Source organism: Merops nubicus, unplaced genomic scaffold (assembly GCF_000691845.1).
Source record: "Merops nubicus isolate BGI_N331 unplaced genomic scaffold, ASM69184v1 scaffold4747, whole genome shotgun sequence".
In the NCBI taxonomy this organism is placed as follows: Eukaryota; Metazoa; Chordata; class Aves; order Coraciiformes; family Meropidae; genus Merops; species Merops nubicus.
Genome location: NW_008622176.1, coordinates 58,284 through 72,750, shown reverse-complemented (window position 1 = coordinate 72,750; position 14,467 = coordinate 58,284). Strand labels below are relative to the sequence as shown.

The following is a 14,467-nucleotide window of genomic DNA, read 5'->3' as shown; positions in this document are numbered from 1 at the left end:
CTGGCAGAGATGGATTTTTCATAGTGGTGACTAAGATTTTCCCCCATTCTGTTAAGGTCCCTGGAGGAGAAGTACAGTTGTGGAGCACACGCTTACTATTTTCACATGTCCCCAGGAATGGAAGAAAACTGCTGAATTCTTCTGCTGGTTTTGTGGTTAATGAAAAATAATTGGCTGCACCCTGCTGGTATGAATGCCTTTGCGCTACTGCAGCAACACCAGCAGATGGTCCAGTCTTTCTGCTCATGAATTCCTTGCTTAATCTTCCTGATTTTTACAATTTGTGGGTCTTGCTGAAAAACGGATGCATTTCTAAATAGCTATTGTTAGAATAATGAACCACAGGAGACTATGCAAACTGGAACAGCAGAAGGTGCCCCTGATGTGCTGAGTATCTAAAAGTGTCCTGATCCATGTGATTTGTCATCTTACCATGGAGAGGTACAATACATAGCAAACTAGAAAATGTGTTCTTCTTTTTACAGAGTAAAATTTAAAAAGTAAGAAATTTGTGTTAAGTCACGACTAGAGAGAAACTAACTCCCTGTCACCTGATGCAGAACCTCAGCCACTAGGAAATCTGCCAATGGATCACAGAGAGGTCAATTCTTGAGTACTTCACTTCTGCAAATATAGAAAGGCTAAAATGCTCGCCTTATACCTATTCCTAGAATAGAGATGGATATTGTAAGTTGTCCCTTCTCTGGATGCATGGAACAGATTACCTAGAAAGGCCAACTAGACAGATAGCACAGATGAATTCTTTGTCTTTCCCTCACCAAATCTAAGGTGCTAGCAAAAACATGTCAGGGTCTTGCTACCACAAGTAACTCATCTATTTTGTGCAAACAAACAAATCTTAGAAAGAAATTAACAGTGACTGCACAGGTGTATTGGCTCTAAAAAGGTGGGTTTTCCACAACTGATGTGGCTTAGGCATAATATCATTCAGTGGGTGCAAAAACACCCTTCTGTGAATTCTTTTTTGTAATTTCAGCTTATATATTGAATATCTTTCACCGGTAGTTTGAAATTAACTGATTCATATAAAGCAGTTTGTATTGCAAACGTGCTGCTCATTTTGTAAACGAGGGACTGGCATCTCCTTGCAATGAGCACCCTGGAACAATTAATTTGTATTTTTATGAGCTTTCCTTATTTGCTACCTTGCAGCTTACCAGTGTAACTGCACCTGGTAAATACCTTTCTCTATGTACAATACAGAGATAATGGATATACGAGCTCCACTGAATCATCAGTAGGTGATCAACAGCCCTGGGATTAAGCAACTCTAACGTGAGGCTCCTCTTCTGTCTCCTGCCCCAGGCTGGTGTATGTTACCGACGGTTCCAGCTGGCCAGTGGCTGGCAGGTCTACAACAGGTCCTGAAGGGTTTCGAAATTGCTTGTACACTCGAGGATCCTGGGCTACGTAGGTGGATGTGGAGGAGTAGAGCACCAGCCCAACAAGGATAGTGAAGAATGACAACAAGTAAAGTCCTGAAAACTAAGCAGAAATAAGAGGAGAGTCATTAAACACAGCACCAGTTATCCTGAGCTCATGAAGACCCACAAACAAGGGTAAACAAACAAACAAACAAAATATCACTGAGATATAGACTTTTTATGGGAACGGGAATGTCTCTCAAGTTGATTTGCTCCCATCAATCCCCCTGTCTTCCATAACCAACAGCTAACTTTCCATAACCAACAGCTAACTGGTGCCTTCCCATGGCCCAGGCATATTAAGTACTGATGTCATGGGATTTGGGAAAGCTGGGTTCTGATCACAGAGCCAAAGCTGATTTTGTTGTGCTTTTAAACACGCCAATTACTTCTCCCAGTTTAAGTTTTTCTGGTGCCATTGTGGGGTACTATCATCTACAGCTGTCTGACAGGTAGTGGACAAATCTGAAGTTAATTACAGCTAAATCACATGTCTGTGAAGTATAACATGCTGTGGGTAATATAAAAACATCATCAAATGCATTTAAATAAGCATTTAAAACTCATATACTAAAAATATATATATATATATTAATAAAGGCATTTAAAAAGCCCACCTGCAGCTTCTCTTGCTTGTAACCAGAAAACAGATGCTAGGACATTTAACGTGACTTTGGACAGGATGAACTTCAGCTGTGAAACATGCTCTGGGTTGACCTCAAAAGGTTTGAAAATATGTATGGAGGGCAGCTCAAGCACACGTACACAGCTCCACTACATCAGAGGTCAGCCTGAGTTTTCTGACATATCTGGACTCAGTGTGCCTGGACTAAACATACCACAGAAATAACTTTCTGGGCAATACATTAGTCCTTGCAGATACAGGTAAAGGTTAAAGGCAAAGGCAGGGTTTCAAAAGCACAGACCATTGGATATTAGCTTTAGATATTGGGTTCCTGCTATGGGGGACACAAAAATGGCTTTAAGCTCATATGACTTAAATCTTGATCCTAGACTACAAGGACTACATTTCTTCTTGCATGCTGTGTGTGAGAAGCCATGAAGGACAAATCATCTTGTGGGTGGAGATACAGAACTGGGGATATACACATCACAATTTGGTGTGACTTTAAAAAGCAACTCTATTCTGCAACTGTCAGGGATCTGTACTTAAAAATCTCTTACTAGCTGCTTCATAAGGTACTTCACTATTTTACATAAAGGTGTCTGCAAGTCTGTTTTTTTTTAATCTTAACTGGCTACATTGCTTTGATGGATGCCCAGTTTGTTTCCTTTGGTATGGTACAATCTAAGAAGTTTTATAGCAATTAGGCTTTCTATATTTAAAGAAACAATCATTACAGTGAAAGCAAATTTTACTTAAGCAAAGTTTGTAGCAATGTTAATCTGTTGTCATTTAAAAGACCTACAGAATTTATGTGCAACTTTGCACCTGAGGAAGCATCTGGATTTTTTACAGAATCCACAGTATTATGGAAAGCTTTGATCATATAACCCACAGGGCTGTATGTTTTTGCTTCCCACAGGTAGTATGCACAATTTAGAGGGAAAGTTAAAAGTGTGTCAGAAAGGTTACAAGTAGGAAGAGATCCGCTTTTCATCAGCTGTTAATTGCTTTTTTTCCAGGAATGTCACCTGGTCTTCATGTGTCACCTGGTTGATTTGATGTAATCGTTCTGCTGTCCAGCCAGCCACAAAGACAGTGTGGAGCCTCACCCTGCGTTCGCTGAAGGAGTTCCCCCTGTGACACAGCTCTGAAAGGACTGTTTAGGCTTAGATCTCCCCCATGTGGCAATCAAACCCAAGTCAATAATTTCAAAGCATTTTCCAATTGATTTTTTTCCCTATTTTCAGTTCAAGTTTGCTCTCAGAACTTCCCCACCCTCCCCACTTCTTTGCCTGTGAACTTGGGTACTGCTTGGCAGCAATGAACTTGAGTAAGCTACAGAAAAACTCAGGAGCCAAATGCAACTTGTCTCCCAAGCCAGAAATGAGTTCCCTAGTTTCCTACTGTCCCTCCTTCCCACCTTATGCCTGAATTTCTCACCCCAGGCAGCCAGCTGGCTTGCTCCACTATATAACCAGTGTCAGCCAGATTTGTGATTGCCTTGCATCCTCCTGTGAGGAATCTGTGGGGCTTCCAGCAGTTAAATGTGCCCTTTTTCTTGCTCTAGGAGCTGCCCAGACAAAACCAATTTACTTTCATTTTAGTTTGTGGCTCCAGCTCTACCATATCCTCCTCCTCCTGGCAATACCATACCTTTCATTCCTCTCTCAGGGGCTTCCTGCCAGTGGGCTCTTTTGCTAGATAATATCCTCTCCACAGCAGTGTTTCCCCCAGTGGCAGCTCTCCAGCCTGAGAGAAAGGGTTTGGATAAAGCTGGGGGAAATCTAAACAAAGGCCTGTGAATCATTTATCTTTGGTATCTATATACAGCTAGTGTAAAGAGACCTGGATCCTGACAGCCCTATAACAATTCCATCTTTACCTTCCTTACACACAAGCTAAGGTTTAGGCCGTACTCTCTTCTGCAGCAGCTCTCTGCAGCACTGAAGGGTTGTTAGTAAGGTTAATATAGGAGTATATACTGTAGGTATATGAGAAATCTCTATTTTTTCAATACTCTGTCAGATTGACCCAAAGCCCCTTGAAATCAATGGGTACTTTTCTTGTATTAAAACAGCAGTGAATCCAGCAGTGTGATGGGATTATGCAGACTTAGCTCATCAAATACAGTATCTGTTGTTCACTGTACTCTGTTCCTCAGGCTGTAGCTGAAATCTTTGTATTTTATTGAAGATATGATTTCCAGGCACACTGTACTGCTATGTCTACCTGTAGGTTTCGGAGTTTTTTTTATCTTGACCTGCAAACCTCATCTGCTGAGATTCACTATTAATACACAGCAAAATAGACATTCAAAACCAGCAGAAAGAGCTATTCCTAGGAAATGAAGTGAGAGGAGATAATTTTTTATTGCTGGAACATCTGCAGTACGAAACTGCAGGCCCTCAGGAAGTGTGTAATTCCTCTCTTTGGCTAAAAACCTACTTCAGAATGATATTGTGCTTCATTTTTCTAACTTACCTCTCGTTTCTACAGAAACAAATTTGCTGTAAGAAAAAAAATATTTTTAAAATAGCTAGATTTGTGTCTCTCCAAATTCCATGTTCAAAGAGTAATTGTCAGAAATTGTTTTGCTCAGATTAGCTAATGAGTGTCACACACTCTACAATAAGCAATTAAAAAAATGCTCATGTTTCTAGATCATTAAATATTTTTGCCATAGATTTTGTATCTACACATATAGGTACATATGTATGTAAGTTTGCTTATCATGTAGTGTATTGAAAGACAAGATGACTGTGATTAAGTCAATGATCTAACACTCTCATGTCATGGGTTTGATTTTCAGCCTATGAATTTCTTTTGTGAATCAAAATTATTTTTTATGACCCTCAGTTTCTTATCCATTTAAAAGAGATAGTAACAGTTGGTTACTGAATAAAGATGGGTTTACAGAACAAAAATGGGAAATGGGTATATCATTCTCTGAGGAGAAGACAGAGACTTCCTTTGCAGAGAAAATCCAAGTGTCTTAGTTGCAACATTTCATATTTCATCCCTGACATGAAAAGTATCTGCCAAAATTTACAGAGTAGACAAATAAAATAGTTAAATCATCCTTAAATATCTCACAATGGCTGTGCCACTCTGACATCTGGGTGCCTATAGATGCCTTCCCAACTGAAAGTATTCAATATGGAACACACAAGCATATTTACGAACATTAAAAAATTAGGAAAATTTTAAAGAAGTCTTTTCTAGATATTATTTAGTACTTGTGCTGTACTTAAAGTAAGTTTACCTTACAGTAACCTACCATTAATTTTCAGTCTATAAAGAGCACATTTTAGGTTCCTGTCAGCTGGAAGATAAACATACAAAGCAAAACCTAGACAAATGTAACAAGTTAACATGTATAGCAAGATCTGCTCAGTCTGTCAAAACCCTCACTGATTCTGCGTGAGTGGCTGTTTCTGGTATCTGTCTAAGAGATGTTCCTTAGGGATCAGTCCTTGAATGCATTTCCCCAGCCAGGCTTAGCAGGAAAGCCAATGGCATCTGATGGCTTAGATGCAGGAGCAGGGGTCTTGCTCCTCGCTCTGGTATGTGCTGCTGCAAACCCTGCCAGCAAATCACTGCAGCAGTAACATCCAGCTGACTGCAGGAACTACACGGTGAGATCAGTCTGACTTTGTTATCCATGCACAAAGTCTTTTCTATTAAAAAAGAACAGAACCTGAACATATTTGCAGTAGGGATTTTGGGGGATTTTTTTTTGGTGGGTTTTGTTTGTTTTTAAATAAAATACCCTACAACGGTGCTGCATATAATTGCGGATGAAGTTTACAAAACTCATCTGAAATTGGGTTATACACAGTATATTTGTTCCAAGTGAATCAAAATTTCACATTTGGGGAGTAAGCTGAACATTACAAGGTTTCTACAACTGAAAAAATGAACATTAAGTTATTTGAAAACTTAAAATTTTTAAAAACCTAGAATGAGCTATTAAAACTTTCAACATTTACTCCCCATTTGCTCTTATCCTCTACTTTTTATTGCTTCTCTATATAAATCTTGCCTTTCATGTATCCTTAAACTATTACAGCTAAAACACTTACACTATTTCCACCTAGGATGCTTTAAAGTAATCCCCATGAAAAGCTAGTTTTGAAAGAAACTTCTTGATAGGGAGAAATCAGTGTGTCTGACTTCATCATCTTGAATAGTGATAAGACAGTAACAGAGAAAGGAAGGAAAGAAAGGAAGGAAGGAAGACTGTTCAGAAGGCAGTGAATTCGTGGCTAGGTCTGCAGAGAGCAGTTGTTCCTCTGTACATAGATCATGACTTTAGAAGGGAAAGCAGGAAGGGTGGGCACAGAATTGCTGTATCACAGCTAGGAAACCCTGCACTCACTGACTGACTGCTGCAGAGGGAATTTGCAGACAATTAGCTGACTGTCACAGATGTCCACATCCGCGTTACCGCTGACACCAGGGCAAAACAATATCCAAAGTGACACAACGAGACAGATGCGAGGCTGCTGAAAAGCCCACACAGACAAAGAGAAAAATGATTTGCTCACTTTGGTTTTTCATTTAGTTATCATGATAATGATCACGACCACTATTACAACAGTTATGAAAATGCAAATTCTCTTTTACTTGGTCCACTGAACTGGAAACAGTCTGCAGGAGCAGACTATTGGAGCTTTGGTGCTCTAGTTCCATTTGTATTTCACAACAGCAGCCACAGACTGAATCTCTTGGCAGGTAATATGAAAACCAGCTCCTAGTCTATGGCATCTCAATTGTGCTTTTTAAGTCTTTAAAATGAATTTTTTGCTACAGGATTAACTGAAAATTTATAATTGTCATGTTTGACATATTCAGTGATGAAGTATTAAATGGAATAACTACCTTTTACCCTACTTCCCTTAGAAATTCCCCACATTTTGATGAAAATTAACAAAGAAATCATGTCTATTAATTCAAATTTTAAACCTTAGAGAGAAGTGATTTCCTCAGAATCTCGCTGATGAGAGGGACAAAAATATAAGTATCAAGTGGAATTCATTTAGACCTGTCTTGATGCTGACACCCTCCATGCTCTCCACACAGGCAGTTTCCACCACTGTCTTATTCCAATCAGTGGGTCTGTGCAGTCTGATGAACCACTCTGTTTTCTGAACTAACTCAGTCTGTAGTATACGCTGCACAGCCCATCAAATTTCAGGCCAATAGGGGTTCCTGCACCAACTTATGTCTTTTCCCCTTGTGTAATTTCACACATGAGTACCTGAGCAGGCTGAGCGAAGGGAGTTCAAATCAAATTTCCCTCATTATCTTTTATATAGCAAACAGACATTTCCACTCAGTTTGATGAATTGATCGAGAGACTGAGCTTCTTTTCACACTGCTTTCTATTTTCACCTCCCATATAGCAGATGAAGTTCTCTGTGAGCAAGCACAGAAGTTGCGTTGTGGGATGCACACGCTCTCCAGCCAGCAGCAGCACCAGGAAGGGTGAGGGGTCTGAGAGCAATGAATTCACACAGTACCTTCACTTGCATAGCTGGATATTGCAGGCATATTACTATATTAATAGGAGCACGAACCAGACACCCAGTCATAGCTCACAGTGCTCTCTGGCAACTCTCTTGGCTCAAACCCATGAGGATATGGCCAAATTTGTCTCAGGCTGGGACTGTGACTCACTCAAACTATTGCTGACTATTTTTGTCCCAGCTTGTGAAGATGTCCCTTAGGGATTCAGGGTCTGCCCTGCTCTTTATGGGGAGAACAATCTGCTGGTTCAGCCTCAGTTACTGCTGTCTACCTTCAGAGAGATACAGACACAACTTTGGCTCATCACTCATCCCAGATGGGACTTATGGGCAGAATAATTCTTAGAACATGTAGACATCTTTCCAAATTGACTGCAGAGCTAAGCTCTAGGCAGGTGATGATGTATCTTTGCCATCAACAGAAACTGGGGCAATCACCAACAGTGAAACAGTATTTTGTAAAACCCAAACGGCACCAAACACCAGAAGGGCTGCTGTGAATCCAGACTGTTCAAACAAATCAAACTTCTCCACCTGAACCTTTATATGTCCTGCCAGATCTCTCAGATCTTAAATCTAGAGAGCCCTAAATGGACCCAAGCCACTGAGATAAAGTTTAGCTTGCCTTCTCAGCCCTCCAGCTGCAGAAACTTGAGTGTCTGAGCAGAAGTGTTGGTTCTGTTGTTGAGAAGGGTACCAACAAGTGCCAGACAGCTTCAGTAATGATGATGACTTCTGGGCAGTGAGTCCAGCCACTACCAGCAGGATTGCATTATCTTCACACTTTAATGACCTCCAGCTATTTCCAAGGCAAATTGTAAGGACATAGTCTTAAGTGATGACTTAAGGTCCTTTCTTTCCCTCTGAACTCAGCTGGGATGCCAAGTGAAATTTGTAGCTAATTTTTCCACATCTTTTTTTTTTCTTTCCTGTCCATTGGCAGTCACATAAGTTTTTCACTGCACGAAGGAGGCTTGAGCCGCAGGGCATACCTCAACATGTCACTGTTGCTCATGTCAGTCAGAACCCAAAGCAAGAAGCATCTGGCTTGTTTCAATGACAGTGAAAACCTGACATAGGCCTCATTGCCATTTGGTGAAAACAAAGAAGCCAAAGGAAGTTTTGCCTCTGTCATTTCACACATGAGAGAAACGCTGTACCCTTCAATTCATGCTGCCTGCTTTCATCCTCAATGTGTTCTAACCCAGATGAAATGCTGCCCATTATTATGGCTCATACTGAATCACAAATGTTGTGTAGAAATTGTGATGTGAAGTAATCATATGGCACATTTTCTGTGTTTTCCAGTTGATTCTCAAAGATCTAGTTCTAGTGCTTGCATGTTTTACTGCAGGTAAAACACTGCAGTCCATGCCTTCTGTCATACAGCAGTGCCACCTTCTGTCATACAGCAGTGCCCTCTTTTTCAGTTCTTGCATCATATTTCCCGGTGGGCACAGTTTAACTCGTGAGACAGTGGTGAGTGGGAAAGTCCTAAGCAATTAGATGCTGGGGTTATATATGTGGGAGAAAAATGAGGAGGGAATTACTGGCAAACTGTCACCACAAATTCTGTTAAAATTTGGGAAACTTCATAGTTTTCCTGGAATTTATTGGTGGAATAAAACAAACTTATGGAGAAAACTGATAGCACTTGGAGAAAAATCTCTGAGGTTGATGTGGGGAGCTGTAAGGCAAATACCAGTTTTGCACAAACATGCATGATTTCATGCTTCCCAAATAGTATCATTAGAAAAATCTCATAATAGTCTGTCCTTTCTAAATACATGCCTGTTAGGGCAAAATGTTTGTGTAAAATGGCTTCTCTTCCTTTCCTGGATGCCGGGAGAGATGGGAAAGCTGCTTTCTCTTCTGTTTCCCTTTGTTGCCTCTGCCATCAGATGTGAAGAAAAAACACGAGCCTGTGTTCAGTACCCCTGCGGTACCAGCAGTCTGGCTAATTAAAAAGTGCAAGGTAGAATGAGCCCTGCAAGCAGCTGTTTTAATCTTATCTTATCTACATAGGAAAGGTACTTTGATGTGAAGTTAAAACACTTACATTACACTGCTCTAATTTCCTGTGAGTATCCTTACTGTGGGATAAGGGGGCTTCATTTCTGGTTAGTTTGTATCAAAAACTTGGCAAGACAGTGGTAAAGCAGTTATCCTTTTAAATGTTCTTAATACACAAAGGAGGAGCACAACAGATTGGCTTATAGAATTAAAAACCATTTCCCCTCCACTCTTTTAACCTTTCAGTATTCTTTGCTGATTTGCTCCATCAGCTGTCAGTTGTGATGTGTCATTCCGGTTTCGTGTGCATTTAATACAGCAGCAGCTCTCTGCTGTACTTGATTCTGTATTACTGTACATGAGGCTAACTGAGTCCAGTGTGTTCAAAACCAAGGTTACAAGAATTGATCCCTCTTGGATCCTTTGTTTATATTTTTCTGCTGAATCTAATATATTCCTGCAGTAATGCTCTCCCACGATGGGAATTTTTTTTCTCTCAGGTATACCAATGGGGAGCACTTCTACCCTGAGAAACAAGGAATATGCAGCTGCAGTTACCCTTACCTCGAGTGACTACGTAAGCTGCCTGGAGGGAGTGTGGTAGAGCTGTTTCACATGGGGCTCCCTGTGGTCTGGCACTTTTGCTGCAGGCCATGTGAGGCCAAACTTGAGGAGCTCCAAGAGCTCTCAGCTGAGTCGACTCACAACACAAGGCAATCAGAACAGAGAGCACATCCTGAACCATTGAATCCAACCCCCGACTCCTGCGTACAGTCAGATCACATATTGCATCTGGCAGATATGGCCTCTCCTCCTGCAAGCCCTGACCTCCCTGCTATGATAGTCCAATCCCCCCAATTCATATTCCAAATTTATGCTCTCTCAGTTTTCACCTGTGTGTGTTCTTATGTCTTTAGCTCAAATAATTGTTTCCTCCATGTGAATTTATAGATTCATTTATACGTGTTGAGGTACCATAGCACCTCTTGGTCCATCAGAAATCAAAGCTACACTACATACAACAAACATTTTTTAGGATTTGCACATTCAGCACACTGTTAGCGGATACATGCTTATCCTGTCAAGGCTTTGGAGCAGGTATGAGAAAAGCTCTGTTTGTCCCTCTTGAGCTGACCAAACAAGCTCTAGCAAAGTGCTGTCCGAGATGGTAAGTTGTCCTGTCCTATGGCATTAGCACTTCTCTATACTGGGAATACCTAGACCCATTTGGAAACAGCTTTGTCACAACTGTGCTCACATTCCTCCCATCAGTTGTCACAGACATTACCTCACACTTCGTGCTTCACAGCATTTCTCAATGTCATCCAGTCCTTGTTGCCTGATTATTTTAATCCTTCTTCCTACTGAGGGTGCCAAAGCTATTACCACAGTCACTACAGACAGGTTTTAGATCAACTCTTTGGGACCTCCATCAGTGCACTCCTTCTAGCAAGCTGTTTCTCTCTCAGCATGTTGGCTTGGCCTTTATCATCATTAGCCAGCTTCTTACCTAGCTTCCAATCTTCACAGTGCTAATCCTGTTCCTTAGCTTAATTGATAATTTTCTACACTGCATCATATAGAAGCCTTACAGATTAGATGTACCATTTGACTTTTGTCTACAAAAATCTGTTATCAGACAGACATCAGATTTAGATTGGATGATAAACCTTTTGTGAACCACGTTGCATTTTATCCAATTTTCCATTTATCTCCATGTCCCTAATTATTCCTCTCTGATGTCTACTTTTGAGTTTAGTTTATTGCCTACTTTACATAGAGTTCTTCCAACTGTCTACATTCCCCAGCTTTAAAGTATTCAGATTATTGTGTTTTCTTTCTACTTCTGACATAGTAATTTCCATTGCTATTAATTATTGCACATTGTCTTCATATTTAACTCTCATCCTTACTGAATGTGACAGAAGGTCCTGATTTTGTTTTGGTGCCAAACTAAAGGTTGTTTAATTTTGGCATCTTTTGTCTTTGCATAGCGAAATTATTTATTTTCATATATAAGAAGAATATTTTGCTGTTTGTTTCACTTTTTTCTTCACTGACAAGTTTGGTTTACTTTTTACACCAATTAGACTTCACTCTTTTTTCAACTGCACAGGTATCTGTTTTCTTTTGTGATCATTCTTTATTCCTTGTTTTCTCTCTGTTTAATTCTAACAATTTTTTTGAAAGGATGGTTTGCCCAGTTGCATCTGGAGTTCTCCCCTACAAGTTCTCCTCTTGTACAAAATCCAGATTATGTTGTCAAAGTGATTTCAAACCTTCTTCAGACCAATTATCAGCCTTTTAAACACCTGAAAGAGCAGATACTCTTGTTTGCTAAACTTAACAAAAGCAGGTGGTGGGAATAACCCCAGAAGTTTACACCAGTTAATTAAGTTGCTTAGCTGCAGTGCTGATGACAAGCATTTATCCCAAATCATGGGTTTGAAAGCTTCCAATTTAGTGGGAAGAGTTTAGAGAAAAAGAAGATGCTTTTTGGCGACTTCATAGCAGTTAATAAAACAGCCTAATTCTTAGATTGAAAGCAGATAGAAGTGATGTCCTCTGAATGGTGTCATGTCTGCCTGTTGGCCCATCCCTTCATTTTGGTAGGAAACAGGAGGTAACTTGGATGCTTTAACCCTGTATGTCTAGAGCATTAATTGGTTTGGCTGGTAGGAAGCACAACTGGAGCAAGGACTTCAATGCAGTTAGTAAATCAAAACAGATAAATAATTAACTCATCTCCAGTTGTACATACTTTTTTCCTGGCAGCTCATGTACCCTGTGGATATCCAGGCATAATTCTTAACACACTTCCTAAATAATCTGCCTTCTTTTCTGGTCACTTATGGAAACAAAGACTTAGTCAGTTTTGGAAGGAATCTCCTTATTTATAATGCACCTATTGCATTTAACCCTTACCATTTGTTTTCAAAGATGATTCTGTCTATATCTCTGGGGGACTTCCTTTGTTTCCATATGCTAAGGTGGAAACAGCATGTAATTTGAAGAATCATATTTGAAAATCTTTGTAGATTGTCAGTAACTGAACCTTATTTAAGCTTTTGAATGCAGCTGCTCCTTTTCTAATTCATGACTTTTGTGGAGGGCCTGTCTTCTCTGGGTTGCAAATTACTACTCAGGTATGTAACTCAACACTTTCATTGTACTCCCTCGTCTTCAAAAGTGAGATTGACTTGGGAAATGCTGATGTTCTCACTAATTCTTTTTTTTCCTCAAATAATTATGAAACTAAGCCTCCTGGTCTTTGTTTTCATATTTACAAAGAGTATGTTGTCAGTAAGATCCAGCTCTTCTTATACGATGTCTTTGTTACGATTTTCTGTCTACACCTTTTCTTCTAATAAAGAAAAAGACATGATTTGTTACAATATTTTTGCATTTTCTGCATTTCTTTCAAACCATTTTCTTGTTCTCTGTTGTTATGCATTTGTATTTCTCCGCTCCCCCAAGTTTCCTTTTATAATCCATGCTCACCATGGGACTTTAAAACCCAAATGGTTTTGTTGAAGATTCACCATTCAAGAGTTAGTTAACAGCAGGAAGATTTCGAGTAATACGCCTGTGCTCTCATATTAGGTAGGAATTATAAGTACTTACCTCTACTTTCCATATGACTCTTCACTGTTTTTTGATAAAACACTATTTATTTCGTTCAGCGTGTATTAATTAAACTTCATACAGTACTCTGTGATATATTTAAGCAATCTCTGAACAACTTTTTCCTTATATTGTAACAAAAAACTCCTTCAAGTAAAATAAGTTTTTGTGTCCAAGTGCTCAAATCCCATTGTTACAGTGTTTGGCTTTTTTCATTTCTTTAAGGTAACAGTATCCAATTATTAACTCCAAATTAAGATGATTGATGGATATAGGCCTGATTAAGGATACTGCTGCATGTTCCACCAGTGCAATGCTATTGCCTCCCTTTGGCTGCTGTAGTGCTCCTGTGTCTGGAGTGTTGTTGAGTGCAGGGGCAGAGGTGAAGACAGAAGACTGGTGGGATCACCTCTTCTGACTGCAGACAGCAGTGACTTCAATTTCTATATAAAATGAAACGGCATCCTCAATTACATCTGCTCTCAACTTGCTAACCATTTCTCCCTAGTTCCCTAAACACTGCTCTCCAGCATCTAACCCTGCTAAGAAAGCAGTGATGACTTGGGGATTATGGACACAGCATTCTGCAAGGTGTTGAAAATTCAGGTCCCATGATGTGAATTACCTTCTACGACGAGTCAAAGCATATTCCTGTTTATTTGTCCATGTTCAACTCATACACCACAGTCAATTCTTTGTTCAAGACACTTAAGAAAGTGCATTTTATAATAACTGAAAGCAACACCAATGACATCAGCATAACACCATCCATATAGAGAAAAGTCAGCCATGGAAACTTACAATCTTGTGATTCTTCTTCATTATATTTAAAAAAAAAAAAAAAAAGGTTCTATGCTAGGACTTAAAACCTTTGTTCATTATTTTCTTTGAAAAAATAACTTTTTTACTGTAAGGTAAGTAAATGATTTCCCAGTGCCTTGTAGGTCAAAGCACTTAAGTGGTTCATTGCAAGTAAGTCTGACCATCAATTTAAGCAGATTACACAGGCAAATAAACTGTCTCTTTTCTTTCTCTGGGGACTGTCTGTGAACAGGCTATTTTACACATTTTTTTACCAGAGCTAACATTTACATTCTTTCTTTCATGTTATGTATTCTTTTGAGTAGCCAATATCCATTAAGCAATTTGCTATCCAATATGACCATAGGCAGAACTCAGTTATATAGTGGTACTTTCTATTCCCCTGGCAGGCTGGATTGTCAGTATTA

The 14,467-nt window shown here is 39.7% G+C and overlaps 1 protein-coding gene across 1 annotated transcript in view; it reads right to left on the bottom strand.

Annotated features, from left to right (window-relative positions):
* Positions 1–265: 265 nt before the first annotated feature.
* The window catches only part of SLC35F1 (solute carrier family 35, member F1), a gene marked incomplete at its 5' end in the record, with an annotated part of 51,813 nt that continues 37,611 nt past the window's right edge, over positions 266–14,467 (bottom strand). The window contains one exon of the mRNA XM_008944677.1: positions 266–1,506. Coding sequence (XP_008942925.1) covers positions 1,282–1,506 — 225 coding nt within the window. The remainder of the gene's footprint in view (positions 1,507–14,467) is intronic.